At 56.8% G+C, this 23597-nt stretch overlaps 2 protein-coding genes across 2 annotated transcripts; one reads left to right on the top strand and one right to left on the bottom strand.

Annotated features, from left to right (window-relative positions):
- Positions 1 to 3473: 3473 nt before the first annotated feature.
- On the top strand, positions 3474 to 6039 carry PTGDR2 (prostaglandin D2 receptor 2). Its single transcript, XM_055143812.1, has 2 exons — positions 3474 to 4565; positions 6016 to 6039. Exons 1-2 carry the CDS (start codon positions 3474 to 3476, stop codon positions 6037 to 6039), a joined length of 1116 nt encoding a protein of 371 aa, XP_054999787.1.
- Positions 6040 to 6740: 701 nt separating this feature from the next.
- On the bottom strand, positions 6741 to 12574 carry CCDC86 (coiled-coil domain containing 86). The gene is made up of 4 exons (XM_004620814.3): positions 11744 to 12574; positions 9088 to 9217; positions 7831 to 7905; positions 6741 to 7705 (listed from the first exon to the last, which is right to left on the bottom strand). Exons 1-4 carry the CDS (start codon positions 12514 to 12516, stop codon positions 7544 to 7546), a joined length of 1140 nt encoding a protein of 379 aa, XP_004620871.3. The 5' UTR covers positions 12517 to 12574; the 3' UTR covers positions 6741 to 7543.
- Positions 12575 to 23597: the final 11023 nt, after the last annotated feature.

The raw sequence follows: 23597 nt of genomic DNA, 5'->3' as shown, positions 1-23597 counted from the left end.
TCGCGGTGAGGGCTGGGCTGCAGCGTGCTGAGGACCCGGTGCCCGGGGTGACGGGGATGCTCCACCAAGCCAGGGTGACACTCGTCCGCTGTCCCCGCCTCCCTTGACCCCACCCCTCTCAGCGTGCTCAGCACCCAGGGCGGACTGCAGGCTATTTCCTCCTCAGCCCCGCTGTCCTGCGGCTGCTCCAGCTGGCGCTCACCAGCGTCCCGGCTCCCTCGCCGCCCAGGGAAGGCGCAGTCGAGTCTCGGCAGCTGGGCCGGCAGCCTGCGTGGTGGCCCCCCCGTGACCCGCTGGAGAAGGCAAGTGGGACCACTGGTGGGGGGCGGGGGAGGGAAGCAGAGGCTTGGGGCTCCCCCCAGCTGGAGGGGCAGGTTGCTCGGGTGGGGGAAGGATGAACTAACTAGCTGTGAGACCACCGCAGGATGAAGCCCCTCAAGCTTCTCCAGCTCATGAGTGCCGGTGCAGGGCGGGGAGAAGGGGAGTCACTGGCCCCAGGAGACCCAACCAGAGAGGCTGGGATTCGAACCTGGGTCTTTGTGAAAGCTGGTGCCCCTGCAAATAGCAGTGCCCTGGCCCAGCCTCCATCCCAGACTGCCCAGCTGGTGGGTGGGGAGTCTTAGGAGAGGGGCTGGGTTCCACGAAGCCAGAAGGACGAGGCTGGGTGGGCCCCTGTGGGCAGCTCAGTGTTCCCGAGATGTACCAGGCTGGAGTTTGGATGAGCAACTATCTGCTGCTGGGCTCTTAGTCCCCGTGTGGCCACCACAGCTGAGCAGTGCGGGCAAGCTGCCTCTCTAAGCCTCAGTTTTCTCTTCTGAAAAATGGGGTCGCAGCCAGTGAGAGTGCTTGGCAAATCGCAAAGTGTAGGGAACTGTGCCTTCCTGGGGCTGCTCGCTGGCCAGGCACATGTTTGTTTGACTGGCTTGGGGGCCTCGCTCAGCGGTGGTCTCTGGAGAAGGGGGTGCATCCTCTCCTCCTGTCCCTGGGGAGGTAAGGTCCACACAGAAGACTCCTCCACCTCTTCCTCTGTCTCTGTGCCAGCTGGCACTGCACCTGACTGCGTGGTCTGCGGGCGGGGTGCTCTGGGCAGTGATTCCCATACCTGAGCCTCAGTACCTTAACCTGGGACCTGGCTTGTCCCAGCCCTGGGGGAAGGAGAGCACCGGTAGCATGCCTCCCTGCTGTCCAGGGCAGTCCCCATCCACTAGGACCTGGCCCTTCCTGTCCCCTGCTGCAGGCGGCCACCCTCCCCGGCCTCACCCCCTGATCACGACCCTTAGAAGGCCCTGGGTTCTACGGGACCGGAGCAATACTACAGCAGGGAGGGCGCTTGCCTGACGAGAGGCTAATCTGGATTTGACCCCCAGCTCCACACAGCATCCCCAAGCCCGCCAGGCGTGATCCCTGAGTGCAGAGCTGGGAGTTAAGCCCTGAGCATCGCCTGGGGTAGCTCCCCCCTGCCCCCCCCCCCAAATCATCATCATCAACAAAAAAGGTGGTGGGTTCTTGGTGAGGGGACAGGCGGGCACATCTTAGCCGGGGACTTAGGTGCCTGGCTGGCCTCTCCCGTGCTGAGCCGGAGCTCAGTGAGTGCCCGAGTGGGTGAGGACAGGAGGGCACCGGCTGTCACTCCTGCACGGGCCAGGCGGGGTGGCCGCAGCTTCTGTGGACAGAGCAAGAGTCGGGGGGGGGTGTTCTGCTGGCCCCTGTCTCGGGCGCTCATACCCCGACCCGGCAGTTCCTCCTGCCCGACTCTCCCCTGCGCTTATCTCGCTTCCTCCCCATGGTCAGAGGAGGGGCAGGTTCCACTCTTTGCGGTCAACACGCCCCCACCAGCCGCCGCTGCGGGCCCCAGAGGCCATGTGGAGAGTCTGCAGAGGAACAAGATCTGGGGGTGCTCTGGGTGAGCACGGGGCAGCCTCCCTTAAAGACACAGAGCCGGGGCCGGAGTGACAGGACAGAGGGCAGGGCGCTCGCCTTGCGTGGGCTGACCTGGGTTCCGTCCGGGCACTCTGTTTGGCCCCTTGAGCCCCGCCAAGCATGATCCCTGAATGCAGAGCCAGGAGTAAGCTCTGTGGTGTGGCCCCCAAGCCAAAACAATGAAAATTTAAAAATGACACAGGAACCCCTGCCCTGTATGTGTGTGAGAGTGTGTGTGTATGTGTGTGTGTGTGTGTGAGAGAGAGAGAAAGAGACAGAGTGACAGAGAGAGAAAGAGGAGAGGCAGAGAGAGAGAAAGAGAGAAAGACAGAGAGACAGAGAGAAAGGAGAGACAGAGAAAGAGGAGAGACAGACAGAGAGACAGAGAGAGAAAGAGGAGAGACAGAGAGAGAGAGACAGAAAGGCAGAGAGACAGAGAGAAAGGAGAGACAGAGAGACAGAGAGGAGAGACAGAGAGACAGAGAGACAGAGAAAGAGGAGAGACACAGAGAGAGACAGAAAGGCAGAGAGACAGAGAGAAAGGAGAGACAGAGAGACAGAGAGGAGAGACAGAGAGACAGAGAGACAGAGAAAGAGGAGAGACAGAGAGAAACAAAGAGAGAGAAAGAGGAGAGACAGAGAGACAGAGAGAGACAAAGAGAGACAGAGACAGAGAGAGAAAGAGGAGAGACAGAGACAGAGAGACAAAGAGAGAAAGAAGACAGAGAGACAGACAGAGACAAAGAGAGAAAGAGGAGAGAGAGATAGAGACAAAGAGAAAGAAGACAGAGAGAGACACAGAGAGAAAGAAGACAGAGAGAGATAGAGAGACAGAGAGAGAAAGAGGAGAGACAGAGAGACAGAGAGACAGAGAGAGAAAGAAGAGAGTAAGAGAGACAGAGACAAAGAGACAGAGACAGAGAGACAAAAAGAGAAGAGACAGAGAGAGACAGAGAGAAAGAGGAGAGAAAGAGACAGAGAGACACAGAGAGAGAAAGAGGAGAATAAGAGAGACAGAGACAAAGAGACAGAGACAGAGAGACAAAAAGAGGAGAGACAGAGACAGAGAGAGAAAGAGGATAGAGAGAGAAAGAGAGAGAGAGAGAGAGAGAGAGAGAGAGAGAGAGAGAGAGAGAGAGAGAGAGAGAGAGAGAGAGAGAGAGAGTCAGGCTTCTGGCCCGGGGCTACTGTGCCTGGGTGGAGCGAGCCTGCATTGCTGGGCCTCGTGCTCTCTCTACTCAGTGCCCCTGCTATAGCGACCAGCTTCCTCAGGATGCATGGACTCTGCTGGACAGCTCGCCCACCGGCGTGTCTGTCTGAATGCCCCGTGGCAGCATTCCCCATGCCAAAGAGAAATAGGGTCGGGGGCGGATGTGGTTCGCCCAGGGCTGCAAAGATCATGCCGCCCCCCTCCCTGATCCTGGGGGCTTCAGCTGCAACACGCAGGGGGCCCGGGTCTCCGGGGGAGGGGGGGGGACAGCCTGGTAGTGGGGGAGGGTGTGCCCTGCGCTGCCAAGAGCCAAGAGCATTGCCCTTGCGTTGCAGGGCCCAGCATGGCGACCAACCTCACGCAGAAGCCGCTGTGCCCGCTTCTGGAGGAGATGAGCCAGACGCAGAGCCACCGGAACGCCAGCCTCCGCTACATGGACTACGCCGCGGTGCTGCTGCACGGGCTGGTGGGGCTGGTGGGGCTGACGGAGAATGGCCTCATCCTCTTCGTGGTGGGCTGCCGCATGCGCCAGACCGTGGTCACCACGTGGGTGCTGCACCTGGCGCTGTCCGACCTGCTGGCCACCGCCTCCCTGCCCTTCTTCACCTACTTCCTGGCCGTGGGGCACTCGTGGAAGCTGGGCACCACCTTCTGCAAGCTGCACTCGTCCGTCTTCTTCCTCAACATGTTCGCCAGCGGCTTCCTGCTCAGCGCCATCAGCCTGGACCGCTGCCTGCAGGTGCTGCGGCCCGTGTGGGCGCAGAACCGCCGCACGGTGCCCGCGGCGCACCGCCTGTGCCTGGTGCTCTGGGCGCTGGCCGCGCTCAACACGGCGCCCTACTTCGTGTTCCGCGACACCATCCCGCGCCGCGACGGCCGCATCATGTGCTACTACAACGTGCTGCAGCTGCACCCGGGGCCGGACCGCGACGCGGTGTGCCACGCGCGCCAGCTGGCCCTGGCCGTCAGCAAGTGCCTGCTGGCCTTCGTGCTGCCGCTGGCCGTCATCGCCTCCAGCCACGTGGCCGTGAGCCTGCGGCTGCGCCACCGCGGGCCCCGGCGGCGCTCGGGCCGCTTCGTGCGCCTGGTGGCCGCCGTGGTGACGGCCTTCGCGCTCTGCTGGGGCCCCTACCACGTCTTCAGCCTGCTGGAGGCGCGCGCGCACGCCCACGCGGCGCTGCGGCCGATCGTGGGCCGCGGGCTGCCCTTCGTCACCAGCCTGGCCTTCCTCAACAGCGTGCTCAACCCGCTGCTCTACGTCTTCACCTGCCCCGACGTGCTGCACAAGCTGCGGCGCTCGCTGCGCAGCGTGCTGGAGACGGTGCTGGTGGACGACAGCGAGCTGGGGGGTCTCGGGAGCGGCCGCCGGCGCCGCGCCTCCTCCTCGGCCAGCGGCCCGGCCTCCCACGTCGCCACCGCGGCCGCCGCCGCCGCCGCCACCGGCGCGCCCCGGCCCGCGCGCCTCCTCCGCTGGCTGCCCTGCGGCCGCGGCGCGCCCCCGCCCGGGGACCCGGCCCGCGGCCAGGACGAGGGGGCCCCCTTGGAGCCCAGACGCCCCTCCGCCTGAGACCCGGGCGTGGCCCCGGGATGCCGAGCACCGGCTCCCCCCGGAGGAGGAAGGTTCGGATCCCGCTTTCCATTCCCCCCCCCTCCGCCTCGTGCCCTGCGCCCGTCCCCAAACCACCGCGTCCCACGGAGCAGCGCCTCCCAAACGTAGACTATGGTCGCCGAGGGGATACGGGTTCAGCACTTCTGACCCGCCTTCGGAGCGGGATGAAGCATCCGGGGTGGGACCGGAGTGATGGTGCAGCGGGAGGGCGCTTGCCTTAAACGCGGGGTTGGGGGGGGGGCGGGTTCCACCCCTGGTATCCCATAGAGGCCCCTGGGCACTGTCAAGAGGGAATCCTGAGTGCAGAGCAAGGAGTAACCCCTGACCGCTGCCCAGGGTGACCCCTCAAAGCAAATTATAAGACTTCTTGGGCAAAGGAAGGATTCCAGAAACGACTAGAGCAGATGAGTCCAGGGGCGGGGGGTGGGTTTTGGAAGGGCGGGTGGATGTTCAACCACCAATATATTTTCACTGCATCACTGTCCTCTCATTGCTCATCGATTTGCTCGAGTGGGCACCAGTAAATATCTCATTTGTCCCTGTCGAGTTCAGGGTCAGGGGAATGAGGCCCATTATTGTTACTGTTTTTTTTTTTTTTGCATACTAAATAGGCTGCGGGTAGCTTCCCAGGCTCTGCCATGCAAGATTCTACATTTCTCTCTTCCGGGAGCTCTGTCGTATAGTCTCTGGATCTTGGCCATTGATGAGATTACATGGTGGGGTTTGTGGGGGTGGCTGCCAAGCTACTGGAAAACAGCACACACACACACACACACACACACACACACACACGGACACCTGTGTAGTGGGATTACTTAGAGCACGAGGAGTATGTAGGTGCAGGATGTGTCCTGCTTATCTTGCTGGTAGGTTTTACCTTCAAGGCCCCTCTTTCAAGAGGCCCTCTGCACAGGACTCTCCCAAAGCCCCCAGTGCAGGTCATACAAAGTTCATTGTCCCATGCTGGTCTCTAGTCTCTAGTCTATGTGCTCCAAGCAATCCCACTACACACCTGGGTGGAGGAGGCCCAGTCCTGATATGAGCAAGCTTGGAGATCTCAGTCACGGGTCCTGCATGCCTGGTGAGGCTCGTCCAAGTGTGTGGAGAGTGACCTTGGGCACGACTGTGACTGGGTTCTGGAGGTTTATGGCTGCCGAGGTTCTGCTTGGCGTGGGGAGGGAGACTCAACCAGCCCCCCCACTCCTCCGAGGGGGCCCCAGTGGAGACAGTCTGGCATGGAGGCAGAAACCGGTGACTAAAGGCTTGCAAAACACAGTGGAAGCTTGACCTCTTCGTTTAACCACTGTCTTGAGGGACATGCTTGTTTGCTCCAATTTTATTTGGGGTGAGGGGGTGGGGGATATAGGTCACTCCTAGCAGTGCTCATAGGACTATATGCTGGGCCAGAAATAGTACCAGGTTGGCAGCATGCAAGGCAAGTGCTCCCATTACCTCCCGTACTCTATCTGGGCCCCTTCAGTTCCAAGCTGCCAGTGTCCAATAAGCAGCACACTAGTCAGCACGGGAAGGAACGCCCTGGCACGGGCCACACATGAGAGAAGAGCTGCTCGGTGCCTTGTTGCCACCCATGTTTATGAGGTGGAATAAGAGGTGCCATGATTTATTTTGTGAGTGCCCCAATACACCAGACATCCTTTTTTCTTCTTTTTTTGGGGGTCACACCCAACGATGCACAGGGGTTACTCCTGGCTCTGCACTCAGGAATTACCCCTGGAGTGCTCAGGGAACAATATAGGATCCTGGGAATCGAACCTGGGTTGGCCACATGCAAGGCAAACGCCCTACCCGCTGTGCTATTGCTCCAGCCCCTACACCAGACATCTTTACTGAGGTTCACAGCCATAGTCTATGCATGTGCACCCCAGCACAGGGCGGGTCCCTCCTAGCGTGGTGAACCTCAGCTCTGCAGCAGCTGCTTCCAGCTCAAGTCGGGGTGGGGAGGCTGGGGGGCAAACAGGGGACACTATCGCGTCCGTCTGTCAGCAGGGCAATGTGGAGGGCACTCCATTGCCACTGGATTGCCCGTTGCCTCTACCCCTGGGACTCATGGACAGGCCCAGTGCCCATCTGAGCTGATGCCATCCATGTGTATGGCGGGCAAACCACTGGCAGAACTGGGAAGAGCCGTTGTTACCTCCGTGCACGGGTCCTGGGGTTGCCCCGGCCCCTGGTGTGTGCTCAGCGAACCCACAGTGCACCCCGACCCCCACCCGGGCTCCCTCCTCCCACCCTACCCCACGCTCACCCTCAACTGATAGATAGTATTGTTCCCTTGTTTATTCTTCGCCATCAGAGCGGGAACTCGGTGCCAGCTGTGCCCTTGGTACCTGCCACGTGCCTGGGTGGGGCCGTGGAGCCAATAAATATTTGTGCTGTCTCCTGGGGCGGGGCGGCACAGCAGACCTGGGGGCTTCTGCGGACGAAGCCCAAGAGAAACGCTGCCCCTCACCATCTCCTCCTGGTCATGTCCAGGGAGGGAAGAGTGGGCTGGCTTCGGGCTGTCTGCGGGGCGACCGGGACACGGGCGCAGGGAGGGGTAAGTGTTTGCTGGCAGGTCTGGCCTGGGCGCAGGCATTTGGGAGCCCACGACCAGGCTCCCGGAGTTACCCGAATGGACTCGGGTGCAGGCACTTGGTGAGGGCGGGGCGGAGCAAAGGGCACGGCCCCTCCCTTCTCCCTGCTGCCGGTCCGGGATTTCCCTGGTCCCGGATTTCCCTGCCGTCTCTGATCCTGCTGCCCCAGGACCTCCGGGGCTCGGCCCCGGCCGGGGTGTGGGAGGCGGTTCAGGGAGGCCCCTGCCCCCCAGCCCCCCCGGCCCCCTGCGACCCGAGCTCGGCCTGTAGCTGCCGGGGCGGCGTCTTCTGCAGCGCGAACAGGGTGTCCCGCTTCTGCACGGAGCGCAGCTGCTGCTTCTTGGCGCGCTTCAGCTTGGCCGGGTTCCGGATCTGGGGGAGGCGAGATGGGGACATCAGAGTGGCGGGCCTCTGCCCTCGGCCCCCGGGGAAGGGACGAGGACCCCCATGCCCCATCCTCGCGCCCCACCCCCGCGCCCCGGCGCCAGGACACTCACCACCTGCACCACCTCCGCCCTCCGCTCGTTCTCCAAGCGGCGCCTCAGGTTCTCGGCGCGGCGCTGCTTCTTCTCCTGGAATCAGAGGGCAGGGCTGGAGCTGGGGGGGTGGCGGGGAGAAGGGGGGGTGTCCCCGGGAAGGGAGAGAAACCCCAGACCCCCGGGGGTCCCCACTGGGAGGGTGAGCAGAACCTGGGTGCCTGGACACAGCGAGTTGCATCCGAGTCGCCAAGATGCGGGTCAGAATCCACGCAGACTGGGGCGCATGTGCCGTTACGCCCAGACAGCCCTTGGGGTCTCCCCGCTCCCTCTCCCCCCAACTGGGTGCCCCTACATGCAAGGCGAGTGGTGGGGGCTGGGCTTCTGAGGTTGGCCGGGGCCAAGACTGGGAAGGCTGGAAGCGGCAGGGAAGGGGCCCCCTTCCGAGTCCCACCCTGCCCAGCCCAGGACGTCAGCTCCGAGGGTCCAAGCGCTTCCCGGCAGCCACAGAGCTACGGGCCCAGACCCCCGCGCTATCAGAGCATGACAGGGTGAACCCAGCACGCTGCCCTCTGTTTGGGGTTCCCTAGTAGAGGGACCCGATGTTGGCCCAGTGACTTAACGCCCCCAGGGGCAGAGTGTGAGGCCGAGGGACGGTGTCCCCCTGATGCTGCCTGGTCCCAGGTTGGTCTGGATGAATCAGGTACCCGGCAGGGCCGCACACTGGGGCCGGGCGCAAGTTCCCGGGGGTCCGGGCAGGGTGGCCCTCCCAGGCCCCTGTATCTGATGGGGCCTCTCTTTTGCTCTGGTCACTCTGGGGGGACAGGGGGGAGGGGAAGAGAGCCCTGGGGTCCCCATGAGGGGAAGGTCTAGGCGGAGGGCTGGGGGGGGGGGGAGTAGCCCTGGTGCCACAGGAAGTGCAAGAAAACCCCGCAGCACCCTGTCTGCAGGGCCTGGCCAGGGGCCGAGTGGGGACAGATGACCACAGGGCTGGCTGGCCCTTCTGCTCCCCCAGTCACTGGGCCAGCTTGGTTCTGGGGTACAGCTGCTGACCTGGGCGGGCCACCATCTCCCTCTCTTGGTCTGCTGCCCACTGGGCAGGTTCCGGGGAGGCGGGGGGTGAACCTCGCAGGGGGCATCTCTGGCCCAGGCAGCGGTGTTAGGGTCGGCACCCATGTCACCACCGTGTGGGAATGCGCCACAATACCTGCCAACCGGTGCATGCACCCCGACGCCCCCGGGCTCCCAGGCTCCCGGCCGGGTCATCCCCGCCCTCACCTCGCGGAGCCGGGCCTTCTCCTCCTCCAGGTGGCGTGCAAAGTCCTTGACCATCTTCCTCTCCTGCCGCTCCTTCATCTTCCGCTGCCAGGACGTCCGCAGGGGCTTGTCCTGTACCATGTGGGAGAACCTGGGGGGGGGGGGACAGGGGAGTTTGTGGGCTCTTGGGTTGGGGCGGGTGGGCATTTTCTTAGCCCAGATCCCATCCGTGCCTCCAGCAGGCACTCCGGGCTCAGAGGAGGGAAAGAAGGACCCAAAGACCCAAAGCACGTGACCAGGCAGGAATGACCAGAGTGGCCCGCTCCATTTCAGGGGGCCAGTTCCTTTTTTTTTGGGTGGGGGGCACAACTGGCAGTGCTCAGAGCTTACTCTGGGCCCTGCACTCAGAAATCACTCCTGGAAGGTTCAGGGGACCACATGGGGAGCTGGGGATTGACCCCAGGTTGGCCGTGTGCAAGGCCAGCACCGTATCTGCTGTACCGTTGCTCTAGCCCTTAGGGGTCCAGTTCTCTGCCGCATCCAGAACCAATATGGGAGATGTGAACAGGAAGTGGTAATGCTTTTTTTTTTTTTTTCGGTGGGGGGAGGAGGTTCTGGTCATACTGGCTGTGCTCAAGGCTTACTCCTGGCTCTGTGTTCAGGGGTCACTCCTGGCCAGGCTCAGGGGCAATTGTGTCGTGGGGATCAAACCCGGGTGGGCTGTGTGCACGGCAAGAGCCTAACCCATCAGACTATCTCTCTGGTCCCAGGAAACAAATCACTAACTTGATTGAATGCGCTGATGCTGGGGCTGTATTTTGGGTTCATTGAGCCACATCCAAGGGTGAGCCAGGGGTGGACTACTCCCAACGCCTCCGGCCTTATGCGGCTGGTGCTTACGCACCGCAGGGCTGCAGCTTTGGTGCCATCTGGAGAATAAAGGAAGTTGCAGACGGGCCTGGAGTTCCAGGTTCCCTGGGTCTGAATCCACCGCTTCCTCCCGCGGCCGCTGTGAGACAGGCAGTCCCGGAGAGAGAGACAAGAAATGGGTCCCACCCCAGAGGGGGAGGATGGAGGCTTCACTCAGACCCCGTGGATGCTGCCCTCCCTCCAGAGGTGGGAGGGGGCCAACTGCGGCCCAGAGGGTGGGTGCCACCGAAACAGGCGCTGAGGGGTAGAGCGGCAGATCACTTTAAATCTGCGCCCATAGGACAGGTAGCCAATCAGAACGTAGAATAGGAGGGCTGGGGGTGGGATTTGGCAGCGGATAAATGGAAGCCCCACCCAGCCCGGGGCCACATCAACCTCTCGCCCCATCTCCCTTGCTCTCTCTGCCTGACTCTCTTCTCTTTCCCCGGAGCAGGTAGGGCAGCTCATCCAGACCCGGGGCCAGTCCAGGTGGGCCACTGGGGGGCCAGACAGGCGCAGGCGCAGTAGGGCTCGGGTGCCCGGGATAGCTCCGGTGCAGGCGGAGGTATCTGATGCGCAGGTAGTGACACGGTGCTGGGCACAGGACTCTCACCCACGCGCAAGCGACCGCGGCATGAGAGTAGGAAAATTAGGAAAACCGGGACTACACAGGAACTGCTGGGGTGTTGGGGTACAACCAGGAGGCCCGGCGATGGTGGGAAACGTGGATCTTGCCTGCGTGGATCCCCGTGGCCGGAAACAGAAGAAAGCGTCCACGGGGTAGAGAGCAGCGCGGGGACAGGGCTTGGTCCTTGGTCACGGGTAACGGAGAGGCCTGGACCTCTGGGGAGGGACCTGGAACCATCTACCTTTTCTGTAGAATAAACTTTCAATCTCCCAAGTTCTGTACGCAAATCCTTCATACAGTTCTCAAGCACCCACTTGAGTGGAGGAAAACCCGCTTTCACGCTAACAGCCCGGGGCCTTCCCAACTCACCCCCGATCCCCTTTTGCTGGGTCGTCTGGAGCGGCCTCAACTCACCTGCATTCAGTCACCGCCTACCAGGGGTCCCCCCCCAACCAACGCCTCTGGCTGTCTGGCCCTTAGCCACCAGCTCCCGAGGGCTTTCACCCCGGGCTCTCTGCAGAGCCTGTGCTGGGCTTGGGACCAGCGAAAGGGGGAGAACCCGGGCCTGCTGCTCCTTGGAGCCGAGAGCAGATGCAATGGCACGGCGCCCGCGGTGCCCTGGGCCAACCCTCCCTAAAGTGCCCCCCAAAGTGCCCCATACACCCTGGGCTGAAAGCTCTCAACGGGAAGGGCCACATTTAAAGTCTAAGGACCGAGGCGGGTTAGTGGAAACCAGGTTCCCGAGAAACCTTTCCTTGCCCTGGGAGTGGCGATTCCTCTCAACCAATGTGAGAATGACGTCGAGGAGGGGGTCACAACGGGGAGTCCCTGCTTTTGATGACCGAGGCGACAGAGGACGAAGACCTCCCGGCGTCCTCTCCAGTCAAGACCTCAGGGCGCTGCATCCCCTACACAGGCAGGACTGGCAGCCTTTTGAATGAATTCGCACCTGACTGCTGGCTTCAGGGTGCACCGGAGGGAAAGGGCGCAGCCTTCCCAGGACCCTCCACACTGCAGGTCACTGTGTGCAACTCCCTGTCTCTACCCAGATGGGAGTGATCTCTGACCCAGAGACTCTGCAGGCAGCCTCCCGGCCCTTCCCCAGGACCCCCACACCCGCCCTCTGTGCCCCCATCTCACCTCTTTTTGGAGCGATCCTTCCACACGCGCCCCGACTTGGGCTTCCCCTTCGGGATCACGGGCACCTCCTCCTTCTTGAGCTTCTTGACCGCGGGGGCCTGGGCTGCCGGCCCTTTCCGCTTCTCGGCCCCGAGGCCGTCCGTGGCCGCGTCCCCGGCCTGGGGAGGCTTCCGCGGCTCAGGCAGCGCTCGAGGGGGGTCGGGGGACGGGCGTGTCAGCTCCTGCCGGGGCCCCGAGGGCTCCGGACCCGGGGCTGGCTGGCCCGGGCAAGGCTCCAGGGATGCCGAGCCCAGCTGCGCCTGACGTCGGGGGGACCCCGGGCCCAGCCCCGAGCCCGGCTCCTCGCGGCCCTCGCGTCTCGCCGGGGGCTCCTTCTTTGGCGCCGGCTCCCGCCGGGGGGCGTCTGGACTCGACTCTGGCGGGCTCCGGGATGACTCCAAGCTTGGCTCTTGCTGACGCTGGGGGGGCCGTGAGCACGGCTCTGGCAGCCTTTTGGGGGGCTCCCGGGCTGCACACTGCTGCGGACGGGGAGACCCCGGGCTTGTCTCCGGCTGATGTCCAGGGGACCCCGGTCTTGCCTCCGGCTGGTGTCCCGGGGACCCCGGGCCCGGCTGCCGCAAGCTCCGAGGAGACCCGGGCTCCCTGGTTGCTTCTGGATCGCCCGTTTCGATCTTCACCAGGGCCCGTTTCACCCGCAGAACTGAGGTGGAACTCCCAGGGGGCTCCGGCTTCAGGCCCTCCAGCCGCCTGCTGCGCCTCCGCGGCGTATCCATGATTGCCCCGAAGGTTCCAAACCTGGGCACATGTGCGGACTCGGGCGCCCCGCAACTACCGGCGCCGACTTATGACGTCAGGACCCACCATGGCTGTGCTGGACTGTTGCTGGGGTCGCCATGTTGGTAATGGGCAAGGGGCGGGGCGGGGGAAGATGCTAACGGTCCAGGCGCATGCGCAGAGGACTTTGGCGCTTTTATTTGATTGATCGTCAAGTCCAGACTTGAGATCCTAGGGAAAGAAAGAGCAGCCCCGCATCCCCAGGAGGAATAGTCGGGGACCCTTTTCCGGAAGAGGGGAGAATTGGGAAGCGATCCGAGGACCCCGAAGGCAGAGCTGGCTGGAAATGTTGATAAATCGCTTGGGCTGGGGAGCCCCTCCCTAGTCCTTGCCTGGGGCTCCCATCTGTCACACTTATTGTTGGTAATCCGCTCATTTTGCGCTGGCTCAGTCTGAAATGAACCCGTCGGAGTACTCCCGAGCACCGGAGTGAGCGTTAGTCACCTGGTGGATCCGAGAGGGGGCACGCAAAGCCTCCAGGTAGATGTTAGTGCCCACGCCCTTGCCTTCTCTCCTCCCATGGCCCGCTTGAGTATCACATCTGTGTAGTGCTCCTTTTGCAACTCTTTAGTGCAGTTGTGGTACTGGTACCGTGTGCCGGTTTTCCTGCCCCAGTTCTAGAGACAGCTTGGATCATCCTGGAGCTCCAGCCTTGACAGTGACCTTTGCCCCCGTGTGTGTTCAGCTTCCTTAACTCCTTTGAGGATGCCCAGGAGGGGACTTGAGTCCCTCCTTCACAGCAAGCATCTTTCTATGGCCGGCTGTGCTATTATGCTTAGATCTGCCTGCAAGGGTGGTGGTGGTGTGTGTGTGTGTGTGTGTGTGTGTGTGTGTGTGTGTGTGTGTGTGTGTGAGACTGGGGTGAGGGCAGGACAGTGGCACCGGGGGCTTGGTGGGTTAGTGGCACAGCTGCACCACTGAGCCACGAATCTCTTGCCCCTGCAGGAATGGAAGTGGAGGGTGGGTGGGGGAACCTAGACACAGGTCCTGGAGGATGGAAAGGCGGCTTGAGAGTCCCCTGATACTGCCCTGTCCCTACCAGGTGCCATGCAGCATCCAAACTGCACCCCGGCAAGTTCCACCTGCTGAAATACCTTCCTTAAGGCAAGATGGCGGCATAGTGATGGTGCCAACCTTCCTCTATAGAGTCAGACATAGTCCCGGGGGCTGCAGAGAGAGTCCAGGGATTAAGGCGCTGGCCTTGCATGCTGTCAACCCAGGTTTGATCTCCAGCACCACACATGATCCCCCGAGTCTTGTTCCATTTCCCCACTCTTTTCGAGGGGTTTGCTGGGGTTATTTTCTGAATCAACTGACTGTTGGTTCACTGCATCCCTTAACTCTGAATCTGTGCTCAGCCTCCAACTCTCAAACTCTGTGCAGGAACATATACAGTTAACCCTCACAAGAGCCACATTCTATTGTCATTCCTCCTATCTCACACAGTCTGGAACTTTTGCAAAGGTCCCACAGAGAGAGCCAGCAGTGGAGGGAGGCCCCACCCTCCCCCCCACCACTAGGCTGTCTCGGAGACGACCCCTCAGAGTACCTCTCCCTGGAATCAGGGAAAGGGATTGAGGCCCAGAGAGGGTGAAGTGCTTGCTTAGCATCACACAGCACCGCAGGGAGGAATCTGGATGACGGTGCTGGGCCAGGGTGCCCAGCTGCTTTGCATGTGCCCTTCTCATGGGCTTGTGCCTCCCATGGATCCTGCTCTGAATGCTGGAAAGTGCCAGCTATGGCTGGGTGTGTGCGAGCGGGCAGAACTGCGGAGTGGGCACACGGGCTTCCGGGCTTCCGTAGTAACCGGACTCAGCTGACGGCAGGAAGTGCTTTGCCGCAGGTGGCCCGAGATAGGGCTCAGATGCACATCCTGGAACCCTGGTCCTGCACCCAGCCCAACTGCTGCCTGGGAAGCATGCCACGGGCCTCAGATGCCAGGGGCCTGTGTGCCCATGACATTTCGTTCAGAGCCAAGGCCTGGGCAGGGGAAGGGAGCCTGACAATTTGCCCGGGAACCCGGGCGCTGATTTATAGCCCACATTTATTTTTGCTTTGCTTTTTTTGGCTACACACAGCAGTGTTCAGGGCTGATTTTCTGTCTGTGCTTAGGGAGCACTCTTGAGAGGCGCAGGGATCAAGTGGGGTGTTTAAGATAGAATCTGGGTCAGCCGTGTGCAAGGCAAGCACCCTGCCTGCTGTCTCTCCGGCCCGCTGTATCCCACACATGAGAGAGAGAGCTTTCTGTAGCTGTCCTTCTCCTGGTGGACTTTATTCAGATCCATCCATGTAGTTGCAAATGACTTGATTTCATCTTTTCTTTTTTATGGCTGAGTAGTATTCCATTGTGCATATGTGCCATGTCACCTGTTCTTGGACCCATGAGTTGTTCCCAGATTTTGGCTGTTGTGAATAGTGCCGCAATGAACATAGGAGTCTTTTTTGAATCGAGTTCTTGGATCCTTTGGGTCAATACCAAGAAGCAGAATTGCTGGGTTACAAGGAAGTTCAATTCTTGGTTGTGGTTTGTTTTGCGGCCACACCCCGGTGGTGCTCAGGGCTCTGCACTCAGGGATCACTCCTGGAAGGACTTGGGGGACCATATAGAATGCCAGGGTTTGAACCTGTCAGCTGCATGCAAGGCAAGCACCCCACCTGCTGTACTATCACTGCAACTCCCTTAATTCTTAGGTTTTGTTTTTGTTTTTTTGCGTCACACCTGGCGATGCACAGGGGTTACTCCTGGCTCTGCACTCAGGAATTACCCCTGGCGGTGCTCAGGCGACCATATGGGATGCTGGGAATCGAACCCGGGTCAGCCATGTGCAAGGCAAACGCCCTACCCGCTGTGCTATTGCTCCAGCCTCAATTCTTAGTTTTTTTTGAGGCGCAACCACATTGTTTTCCAAAGAGGTGGGTTGCATTAGACTTGAGCTCCCTATCTCTCCACCCAATGTGTGCGCCTCCCCCTTTCCCACATGCCTGTGGCCGGCTGGCCCCTGACCCATGGTCTGTGTGAGTGTGCTCAGGACAGGGCCAGCAGGACAGTGCTTATCCGGAGGTTATCTCACAGATTCATTTCTCTCAGTCATCCCCATGGTCCGCAGGGAGTCGCAGGTCTTCAAAAGGCAGGACAGAGACCTCAGCATGGGGGGCAGAACTTGTGTGTTTTGGTGAGGGGCTCTTCCGGAGGGAGCTACATGAAAAGGCCAGGTGCAGCGATGCTGCTTGCATGAAGAAGGAAGCTGCACACGCTCGTGCATGTGTGCATACCTGCAATGCTTATCTCCTGGGCCCCCCGGCTGCAACTCCTGGGTTTGCTCAAACAGGAAGGGGAGAGACCTGCTACCCTAGGCTGCACCCACGGCTCTGCCTTCTTTCCCTGCATGCTCTCTGGCCCTAACCAGGCCAAGGGAAGGGTGGGAGATGGTGGGAAATCGCTCCCCTTAATAAAAAAAAAAAACAACAACCCAAAGTCAGGATAGTCCTCTGTGTAAAACTAGCTTCAATAGATTTTGTTTGTTTGTGTTTTGGGTCATACCTGGTGGTGCTTGGGCTCTGCATTCAGGGATCATTCCTGGAAGGGCTTGGAGAAACCTCTGTGGTGCCAGGGATTGAATCTGGGTTGGCTGTGTGTAAGACAAGCACCCTACTCACTGGGCTATTGCTCCGGCGTACCCAACCTTAGATAGATGCATGATGCTTTGCAAATGGGCATCTGAGAAGGAGAATTCCCGCTAGAATAGAATGGGAGATGGCCACAATTTCAATGCTGTACAGAAAGGAACTTGTTGGTTGTTTAGCATCCTATGGGTAGCACTGGATCACTGTCATCCCGTTGTTCATCAATTTGCTCAAGAGGGCATCAATAACGTCTCCATTGTGAGACTTGCTATTGTTTTTGGCATATTGAATACATCACGGGTGGCTTGCCAGGCTCTGCCATGTGGGCGGGATACTCTCGGTAGCTTGCGGGGCTCTCTGAGAGGGACGGAGGAATTGAACCTGGGTCGGCCATGTGTAAGGCAAATGCCCTACCCGCTGTGCTATCGCTCCAGCCCTCCGGCCTTAAATTCTTAATTCGTATGGCCTTGGTGACAGGAGCCAGGGGGATGGTGATGCCAGAAAGAAATCAATAAGCCAAAATTGCTCCTTGCAGGGAGCTGTGAGACTACTTTCTTGGCAGTCTCTATCCATCTCATTCTCTGGGACCAGCTCTGCTGGACAAGAGCCAAAGGTACGGGTCGAGTGGCTGTGCAGTGGCATCTGCAGGGCACAGCCTGTGCCCCTGGGAGAGAGTCATGGTAAGGCCGACCAAGAGTAACGCTGCTCTCGCTTTAGTGAGCAGCCGTTCACGGGGCGTGCGTGAAACCAGGAGTTCTGATTCAGTTGGTTTAGGACTGAGATTCTGCGTCACCCCCTCCGCCCTCCAGTCCATGTGGCCTCCCAGCCGATGTTCAGGGATCCCCAGGGGTCACTCTCGGTGGTACTTGGCCAAGAGGGCCTGTTGGTCGTGGGGCTTCAGCAGGGCGGGGCCCCTGCCCATCCCCCTCCCGAGGGCACCCTAGGATTCTCAGCCGGAAGGTCACTTTCCCCGTGAATTTTAGCAGCGTGGCTCGCAGCTCCTCTGAGATTTGTTGTGAATATGTGAGGCTGGGCCGACAAGTCCACGTGACAGCGGCTGTGGGATGTACACTCGGGTCATTTCTTAACCAGAAAGAACCAGATAGACCCACGCAAACTTCCCTATTCTTTCAGATTGAACAGTGTATGCATTACGGTAACTTGTAAGGACATAACCACAATAGAAATATCGTTGAGAGGACAGTTCTAATTTGGTGGTGGGGGCGGGGGGAGTTGAGCCACAGGGGCTATGCTCAGGTCCTTTTCTGCGTCAGTGTTCAGGAGTGAGCCTGGGTGATGCTGGGCGTGGCATATGTTTGGTGCTGGAGACTGCAGTGGGGCTGGCGCATGTAAGACACATGCCTTCGACCCTGTACTATCTCGGGGCTGGAGCGCTAGCACAGCGGGTAGGGCATTTGCCGTGCACACGGCCGACCTGGGTTCGATTCCCAGCATCCCATATGGCCCCCTGAGCACCGCCAGGAGTAACTCCTGAGTGCAGAGCCAGGAGTAATCCCTGTGCACCACCAGATTTGACCCCCCCCAAAGAAAAAAGCAAAAACAAAACAAAACAAACAAAAACACCCTGTACTATCTCTCTGCTTCTCCCCACTTTAAAAAAAAATTACTTTTTTAGGGGCTGGAGCAATAGTACAGCGGGTAGGGCGTTTGCCTTGCATGCGGCCGACCCGGGTTCGATTTCCAGCATCCCATATGGTCCTCTGAGCACTGCCAGGGGTGATTCCTGAGTGCAGAGCCAGGAGTAAACCCCTGTGCATTGCCAGGTGTGACCCGAAAAGCAAAAAAAAAAAAATCATTTTTTTAGTGGTGCCAGAAATTAAGCCCAGAGAAGACATGTTCTACCTCTAGACCCTCTACCTCCCACTGCACATGGCCATACCAGTTCTGTTGGTGGTTTCAGTGACTTGAAGTGTGATCAGATAGTTCCTACCCACCTCAGGCCTTTGTGGGGATCACAGAAGGCCTTGATTCTGCTGCCCTCTGTTCCAGATGTAAAGGAACTGGTGTGGGTGCAGGTTGGTGGGAAAAGGCCGAGAGAGAATTTGAATTCAGAATTATTGGATTCCGGTATAGGTGTACCTTCAAAGTCTCCGAATTTTAGGCACTTTTTTTAAAATCACCAATATATCCTCTATGGAGCCAGAGCAATAGTATAGTGGGTAAGGCATTTGCCTTGCATGCAGCCTACTTGGGGGTCAGTCCCCAGCATCCCAAATGGTCCCCCAAGCACTTCTAGGAGTGATCCCTGAGCACAGAGTCAGGAGTAAGTCCTGAGCGATGCTGGGTGTGGCTCCCCACCCCCCTCCCTGCCCAAACAAAATAAAGCCCCATGTAGCATAATTTAAAAATAAAAGGAAAAGGAAAAGAACACATCCTCTCTAGAACCTGGGCCTTTTCCCTGTCCCTTAAAAATAAGGCCCAAAGCAGAAATGTCAGGTCACTTAGGGAGGCCACTTAGGGTGTCTTCTGTCTGTGGTCAGGGGCTGACCTGTCAAAAGGTTACTTGGCTGCATTTTTATTTTTCTGTTCCAGCTGAAGATACACAGTGCTCAGATAAGATCCAGCGGTTTCAGTTCTCGGAGATAAGGCCAGGGACTCCACCCTCCCTCTTTGTTTTGTGTTTCTGAAATTAGACCCAGAAGGCAGAGGTTTCACTCGCCAAGGTTGCTGCGACAGCACTCTTGTGTTGCTGCGAACACGTTTCCCTTCAAGTCCTGGCTTCTGTGTTCACACATTCCCAAATTAGAAGCAGACTCGAGATGCCTTGGCCCAGAGGGTGTGGCGGAAAGATTGCGATGTGACACCTGAAGCTAGGTGCTGCCAGTGCCAGGTACTTTGGCCTGGCTCTCCGGGAGATGCTCTCGTTCAGCCACCATGGGAGATGGTTGGGCTCCCTTGAAGGAGGGCGGTTGAACACGAGCACCTCCCATTGGACCACCTGGCTGACTGTCACACTCCAGCACCCTTGAAGATGCTTCCAAATGATTTTTCACTGCCAACATTTGAGTCTTCTTTGGAAGAAGTCCCAGAAGTGTGTGTGTGTGGGGGGGGTGGTGGTGGACAGGGACAATCTTTTGCTATGTCCCATCCAAGTTCTGGGTCGGGGCTGGAGCGATAGCACAGCAGGGAGGGTGTTTGCCTTGCGCGCTGCTGACCCGGGTTCGATTCCCAGCATCCCATATGGTCCCCTGAGCACGGCCAGGGGTAAATCCTGAGTGCAGAGCCAGGAGTGACCCCTGAGCATCGCTGGGTGTGACCCAAAAAGCAAAAAAAAAAAAACCAAAAAAATACAAAAAAAAAACCAGTTCTGGGTCATGGAATCTGGGAGCCTAGAATAATGTTATTTTACCGCTGAATTCTGGGGTTGTTTGTCATACAGCTATAGTAACTGGAATAGAAGGTGTTGGTTGCGCAGGATCAGGAGTCTGTTTCTATGAAGGGGAATCTTGTGGCCTCTTCTGCTGGGAAAGATGTGTTTGGCAAGGATGATACCAGATCATAGCCCGACTCTTCATCAGGGCAACTTGGAGGGCAAGCTTTATCTTGTTCCTTGGTTGCACTAGATCTTGCTGATTGCTTATTTCCCACTGGCTATCAAACCAATTTCCTGTGGACAGGATTTCCCCCCTATTTTGTTACTGTGTTTCCAGAACCATCACTCAGTAAATAATTATTGAATGAATGAGTCAAGATGAAACATCAGGAGGCACCGGCCCCTCCCTCCGCTGAGATGTGACCCCGGGGGCCGCACGCATGTGCGGCTCCTCTGCAGCTGCACGAGCGTGAATCCAGACCCAGCTGAACCAAATTCAACATGGGCAGCTCCTTGCAGAATGTCTCCAGCCTGAGAACCAAGTCGCGACCCCATGCCTGCCCAGGAGGGGAAAGGTATTTCTCTCTCTCGCCTGTCCCTTCCCGGGGACGAAGGGCGTGGGGACGCCATATTATGACGACCACAGATGGGGTTTACAAGCTTGCAATGATCCAATATCCGGAGGAAATCTCCCTGGACTTAGTTGTTAAAGTACAGAAATCCAAAACCTCATTTCCCTTCACAACAGGTCTGACTCTAGTGGGGTGCTCCTAACAATAATGGTGAGGATTATGTTGAAATATTGAATGTAACCAAAGTAAATAGAAAGTAAAGTGAAATTTATCAGTTATAAGGGGGGGGTGCGGGGGTGGGCGGGATGGGAGGTGTACTGTGGTTTTTTTTTTTTTTCGGTGCTGGGATATGGGCACTGGTGAAGGGATGGTTGTTTCAGCATTGTATGACTAAGACGTAAGCCAGAAAGCATTGTAATTTTCCACATGGTGATTCAATAAAATAAATAAAAAAAAAAAGATGAAACATCAGCCAGACTTGCTTTTCGGTGGCAAATGATCAGGAGGACTTTGCTTACATCTCTTTGTTCTCTTCATGGTGATGCATGGTGAAGTGATTCTTTCCAGTCAATGGTACACCCACAGCATGGGGGGAATTTCTTGAGAAAATGGCAAAGAATCGAATCAAAAAGTGAATAAAAGAGAATAATTAAAGGCACGAGGGGGCGAATGATTAAGAATTATTGGGTTCACCATTAAATCATGACTGTGGTTTGGAACCATGATGAGTTTATCATTCAATGTTTGATGAGTGGTGAGTTAGCGGGGTTCTGCTATATAGATTGTGGCCTATGGATTATACAATCTAGAGTAAGGGATTTGTTCCTAAACATTTTCTAAGGGGCTGTTGGTTGAGACAACAAATGAGAACCAGTTTTACAACCATTTTTTTTTTTGTGTGTGTGGACTTGGTATTATGGGGGCCCCACTAAAACACAAGATGGTGACATTATCCACAAACTGTGTGACATCCAGCTAGAGAGATGAGGCTGAAGTCTCAGAGAAAGGCAGCTCAGTCAGGCAGAACAGGGCTCAATGGTAAACCAGTAGGCTTATTGGTAAACCAATAGGGTTTCCCTAAGCAGGGCCTCCTGAGGCCAAAGGGGAATCAAGGAGAACTTCTTGGAGGAGGCAGGTCCAACTGGGCTGCTTTTCTAGCCATGCATTCGGATGAAGACAAAATCCCACAAGGATTTGTCAGAAATCTATGGTCTGTTAACTCAGGTTTCCATCTTTTGATTTTCAAATAGCAGGTAGAGAACAGTAATCAATGAAAAAGAAAATACCTAAGCAGGTAACACCCGTTCAGCTAGAAGGAAAATGTTTTCACCCCGACCCCAGCCTGCATCACGGGGCATTCTTATGAGGTGAACTGCAAGGTGTAGCATCCACCAGCCTTTCTGTTACCGAGACTAGCCAGCAGATAGCCCCTCAGTGGGCCTTCCTGGGAACCCAGACTCTCAAACCCATGACGCAGGGAAAAAGGTTCATTTGCTAAGAACATATGTGCAAACATTTATTACACTCCCCCAGGGGGTTCGCTTGCAAACAAGAAATAATCAACCAAAGAGTTAATTATGACTGCCAATAGGTAAATCATGAACAGCCAACACAAGAGTGGATCTGGCCTGTAGCTGTTGGTACAGCTACGAGACTAGCACTGATGGCTCAAAGATACCCACACCATGGAGATACCATCTGGGAGATACCGTCCCCGAGGGTCACAGGCTGATGGGCATATGACAGAGGTTATTAGGGGAGAACAATGCTTTTACGGGGGCAAAAGGAATGCATTATGTGCAGATCATGAGATGGGAAGAGGAAGGTGAAATCTATGGATACATGGGCTAGATGGGATAGAATGTCATGAGGTGTCATGGGGTTTCTATGAGCTAGTGCAGAGGTGGAACAATGAGCCTTGCAGACACTACAGGTGTTGGCTCTCCCTATCTCACCCCTCCTGGGCACACAAGTCATCAAGCCATGCTAATGGTCGGGGAGTGCAGATTCCCATGGCAACAGCTCACCCCATCAAGGACTTTCCTGCACAAGCCCCTCAGCCTAGATGGTCAGGGAACTGTGCTAGGAAGTACTTCACACAAGCCCCAGCAAATCTGTCCTCTGTAACCCCGGGGACGCCAAGCTCTCCAGGTCAGGATGAGAAGAACCGAGCAAGCAAAGGCAGTTAATTAAACTTGGCTTCTATTTTAGGTGCATGTAATAATCTCCACCTTGAACTCAAGAAAGAGGATTGTAACTCCCCAAAGCATTGTACACATTCAATGTGATCCCTATAAGGATACCCATGACATTCTTCAAAGAAATGGAGCAAACATTCATGAAATTCATATGGAACAATAAGCCCCCATAAATAGCTAAAGCAACTCTTAGGAAAAAGAATATGGGAGGAATCACCCCCCCCAACCTCAATCTATACTACAAAGCAGTAATAATTAAAACAGCATGATACTGGAACAAAGGCAGAGCCACAGATCAATGGAACAGGATTGAATATCCTGACACACAACCTCAAATATATGATCATCTAATCTTTGATAAGGGAGCAAAAAATGTGAATTGGAACAAATAAAGCCCCTTCAACAAGTGGTGCTGGCAAAATTGGACAGCAACATGCAAAAAAAGGGCTTAGATTTCTACTTAACGCCATGTACAAAAGTCAGGTCAAAGTGGATTAAAGATCTCAACATCAGACCAGAATCCATAAGGTACATGGAAAACAAGGTTGGCAAAACCCTCCACGACATTGAAGCCAAAGGTATTTTCAAAGATAACACACCACTGGCCAAGCAACTGAAAACAGAGATAAACAAATGGGACTACTTTAAACCAAGAAGCTTCTGTACCTCAAAAGAAACAGTGACCAAAATACAAAGACAGTCTACAGAATGGGAAAGAATATTCACTCAATACACATCTGATAAGGGGTTGATATCAAGGATATACAAGGCACTGGTTGAACTCTACAAGAAGAAAACTCCCAACCCCATCAAAAAATGGGGGATGGAAATGAACAGAAATTTTCTCAAATAAGAAATTCGAATGGCTAAAAGACACATGATAAAATGCTCTACATCATTAATCATCAGGGAGATGCAGATTAAAACAACACTGAGATATCATTTCACACCACAGAGACTGGCCCACATCTAAAAGAACAAAAGCAACCGCTGTTGGCATGGAAGTGGGGAGAAAGGGACTCTCCTTCACTGCTGGTGGGAATGCCGACTGGTTGAGCCCTTTTGGAAAACAATATGGACGATTTTCAAAAAATTAGAAATTGAGCTCCCATTTGACCCAGCAATACCACTCCTGGGAATATATCCTGGAGAGTCAAAAAGGTATAGTAAAAATGACATCTGCATTTCTATGTTCATTGCAGCACTGTTTACAATAGTCAAAATCTGGAAAAAAACAGTGCCCAAAACCAGATGACTGGTTAAAGAATCTTTGGTACATCTACACAATGGAA

This window comes from Sorex araneus, chromosome 6, assembly GCF_027595985.1.
Source record: "Sorex araneus isolate mSorAra2 chromosome 6, mSorAra2.pri, whole genome shotgun sequence".
NCBI classification, from domain to species: Eukaryota; Metazoa; Chordata; class Mammalia; order Eulipotyphla; family Soricidae; genus Sorex; species Sorex araneus.
The sequence above is the reverse complement of the archived record's forward strand: the minus strand, read 5'-3'. Positions and strand labels throughout refer to the sequence as shown.

What these genes read in the sequence shown, in the direction of transcription:
- PTGDR2 (XM_055143812.1), top strand. Translation starts at nt 3,474, where the DNA reads ATGGCGACCAACCTCACGCAGAAGCCGCTGTGCCCGCTTCTGGAGGAG. An exon ending in CCGCGGCCGCCGCCGCCGCC is followed by an intron (nt 4,566 to 6,015) that starts GCCACCGGCGCG and finishes TGCAAAACACAG; the next exon opens with TGGAAGCTTGACCTCTTCGT.
- CCDC86 (XM_004620814.3), bottom strand. Translation starts at nt 12,516, where the DNA reads ATGGATACGCCGCGGAGGCGCAGCAGGCGGCTGGAGGGCCTGAAGCCG. An exon ending in AAGGATCGCTCCAAAAAGAG is followed by an intron (nt 9,218 to 11,743) that starts GTGAGATGGGGG and finishes CCCCCCCCCCAG; the next exon opens with GTTCTCCCACATGGTACAGG. An exon ending in GGGCGGAGGTGGTGCAGGTG is followed by an intron (nt 7,706 to 7,830) that starts GTGAGTGTCCTG and finishes CGCCTCCCCCAG; the next exon opens with ATCCGGAACCCGGCCAAGCT.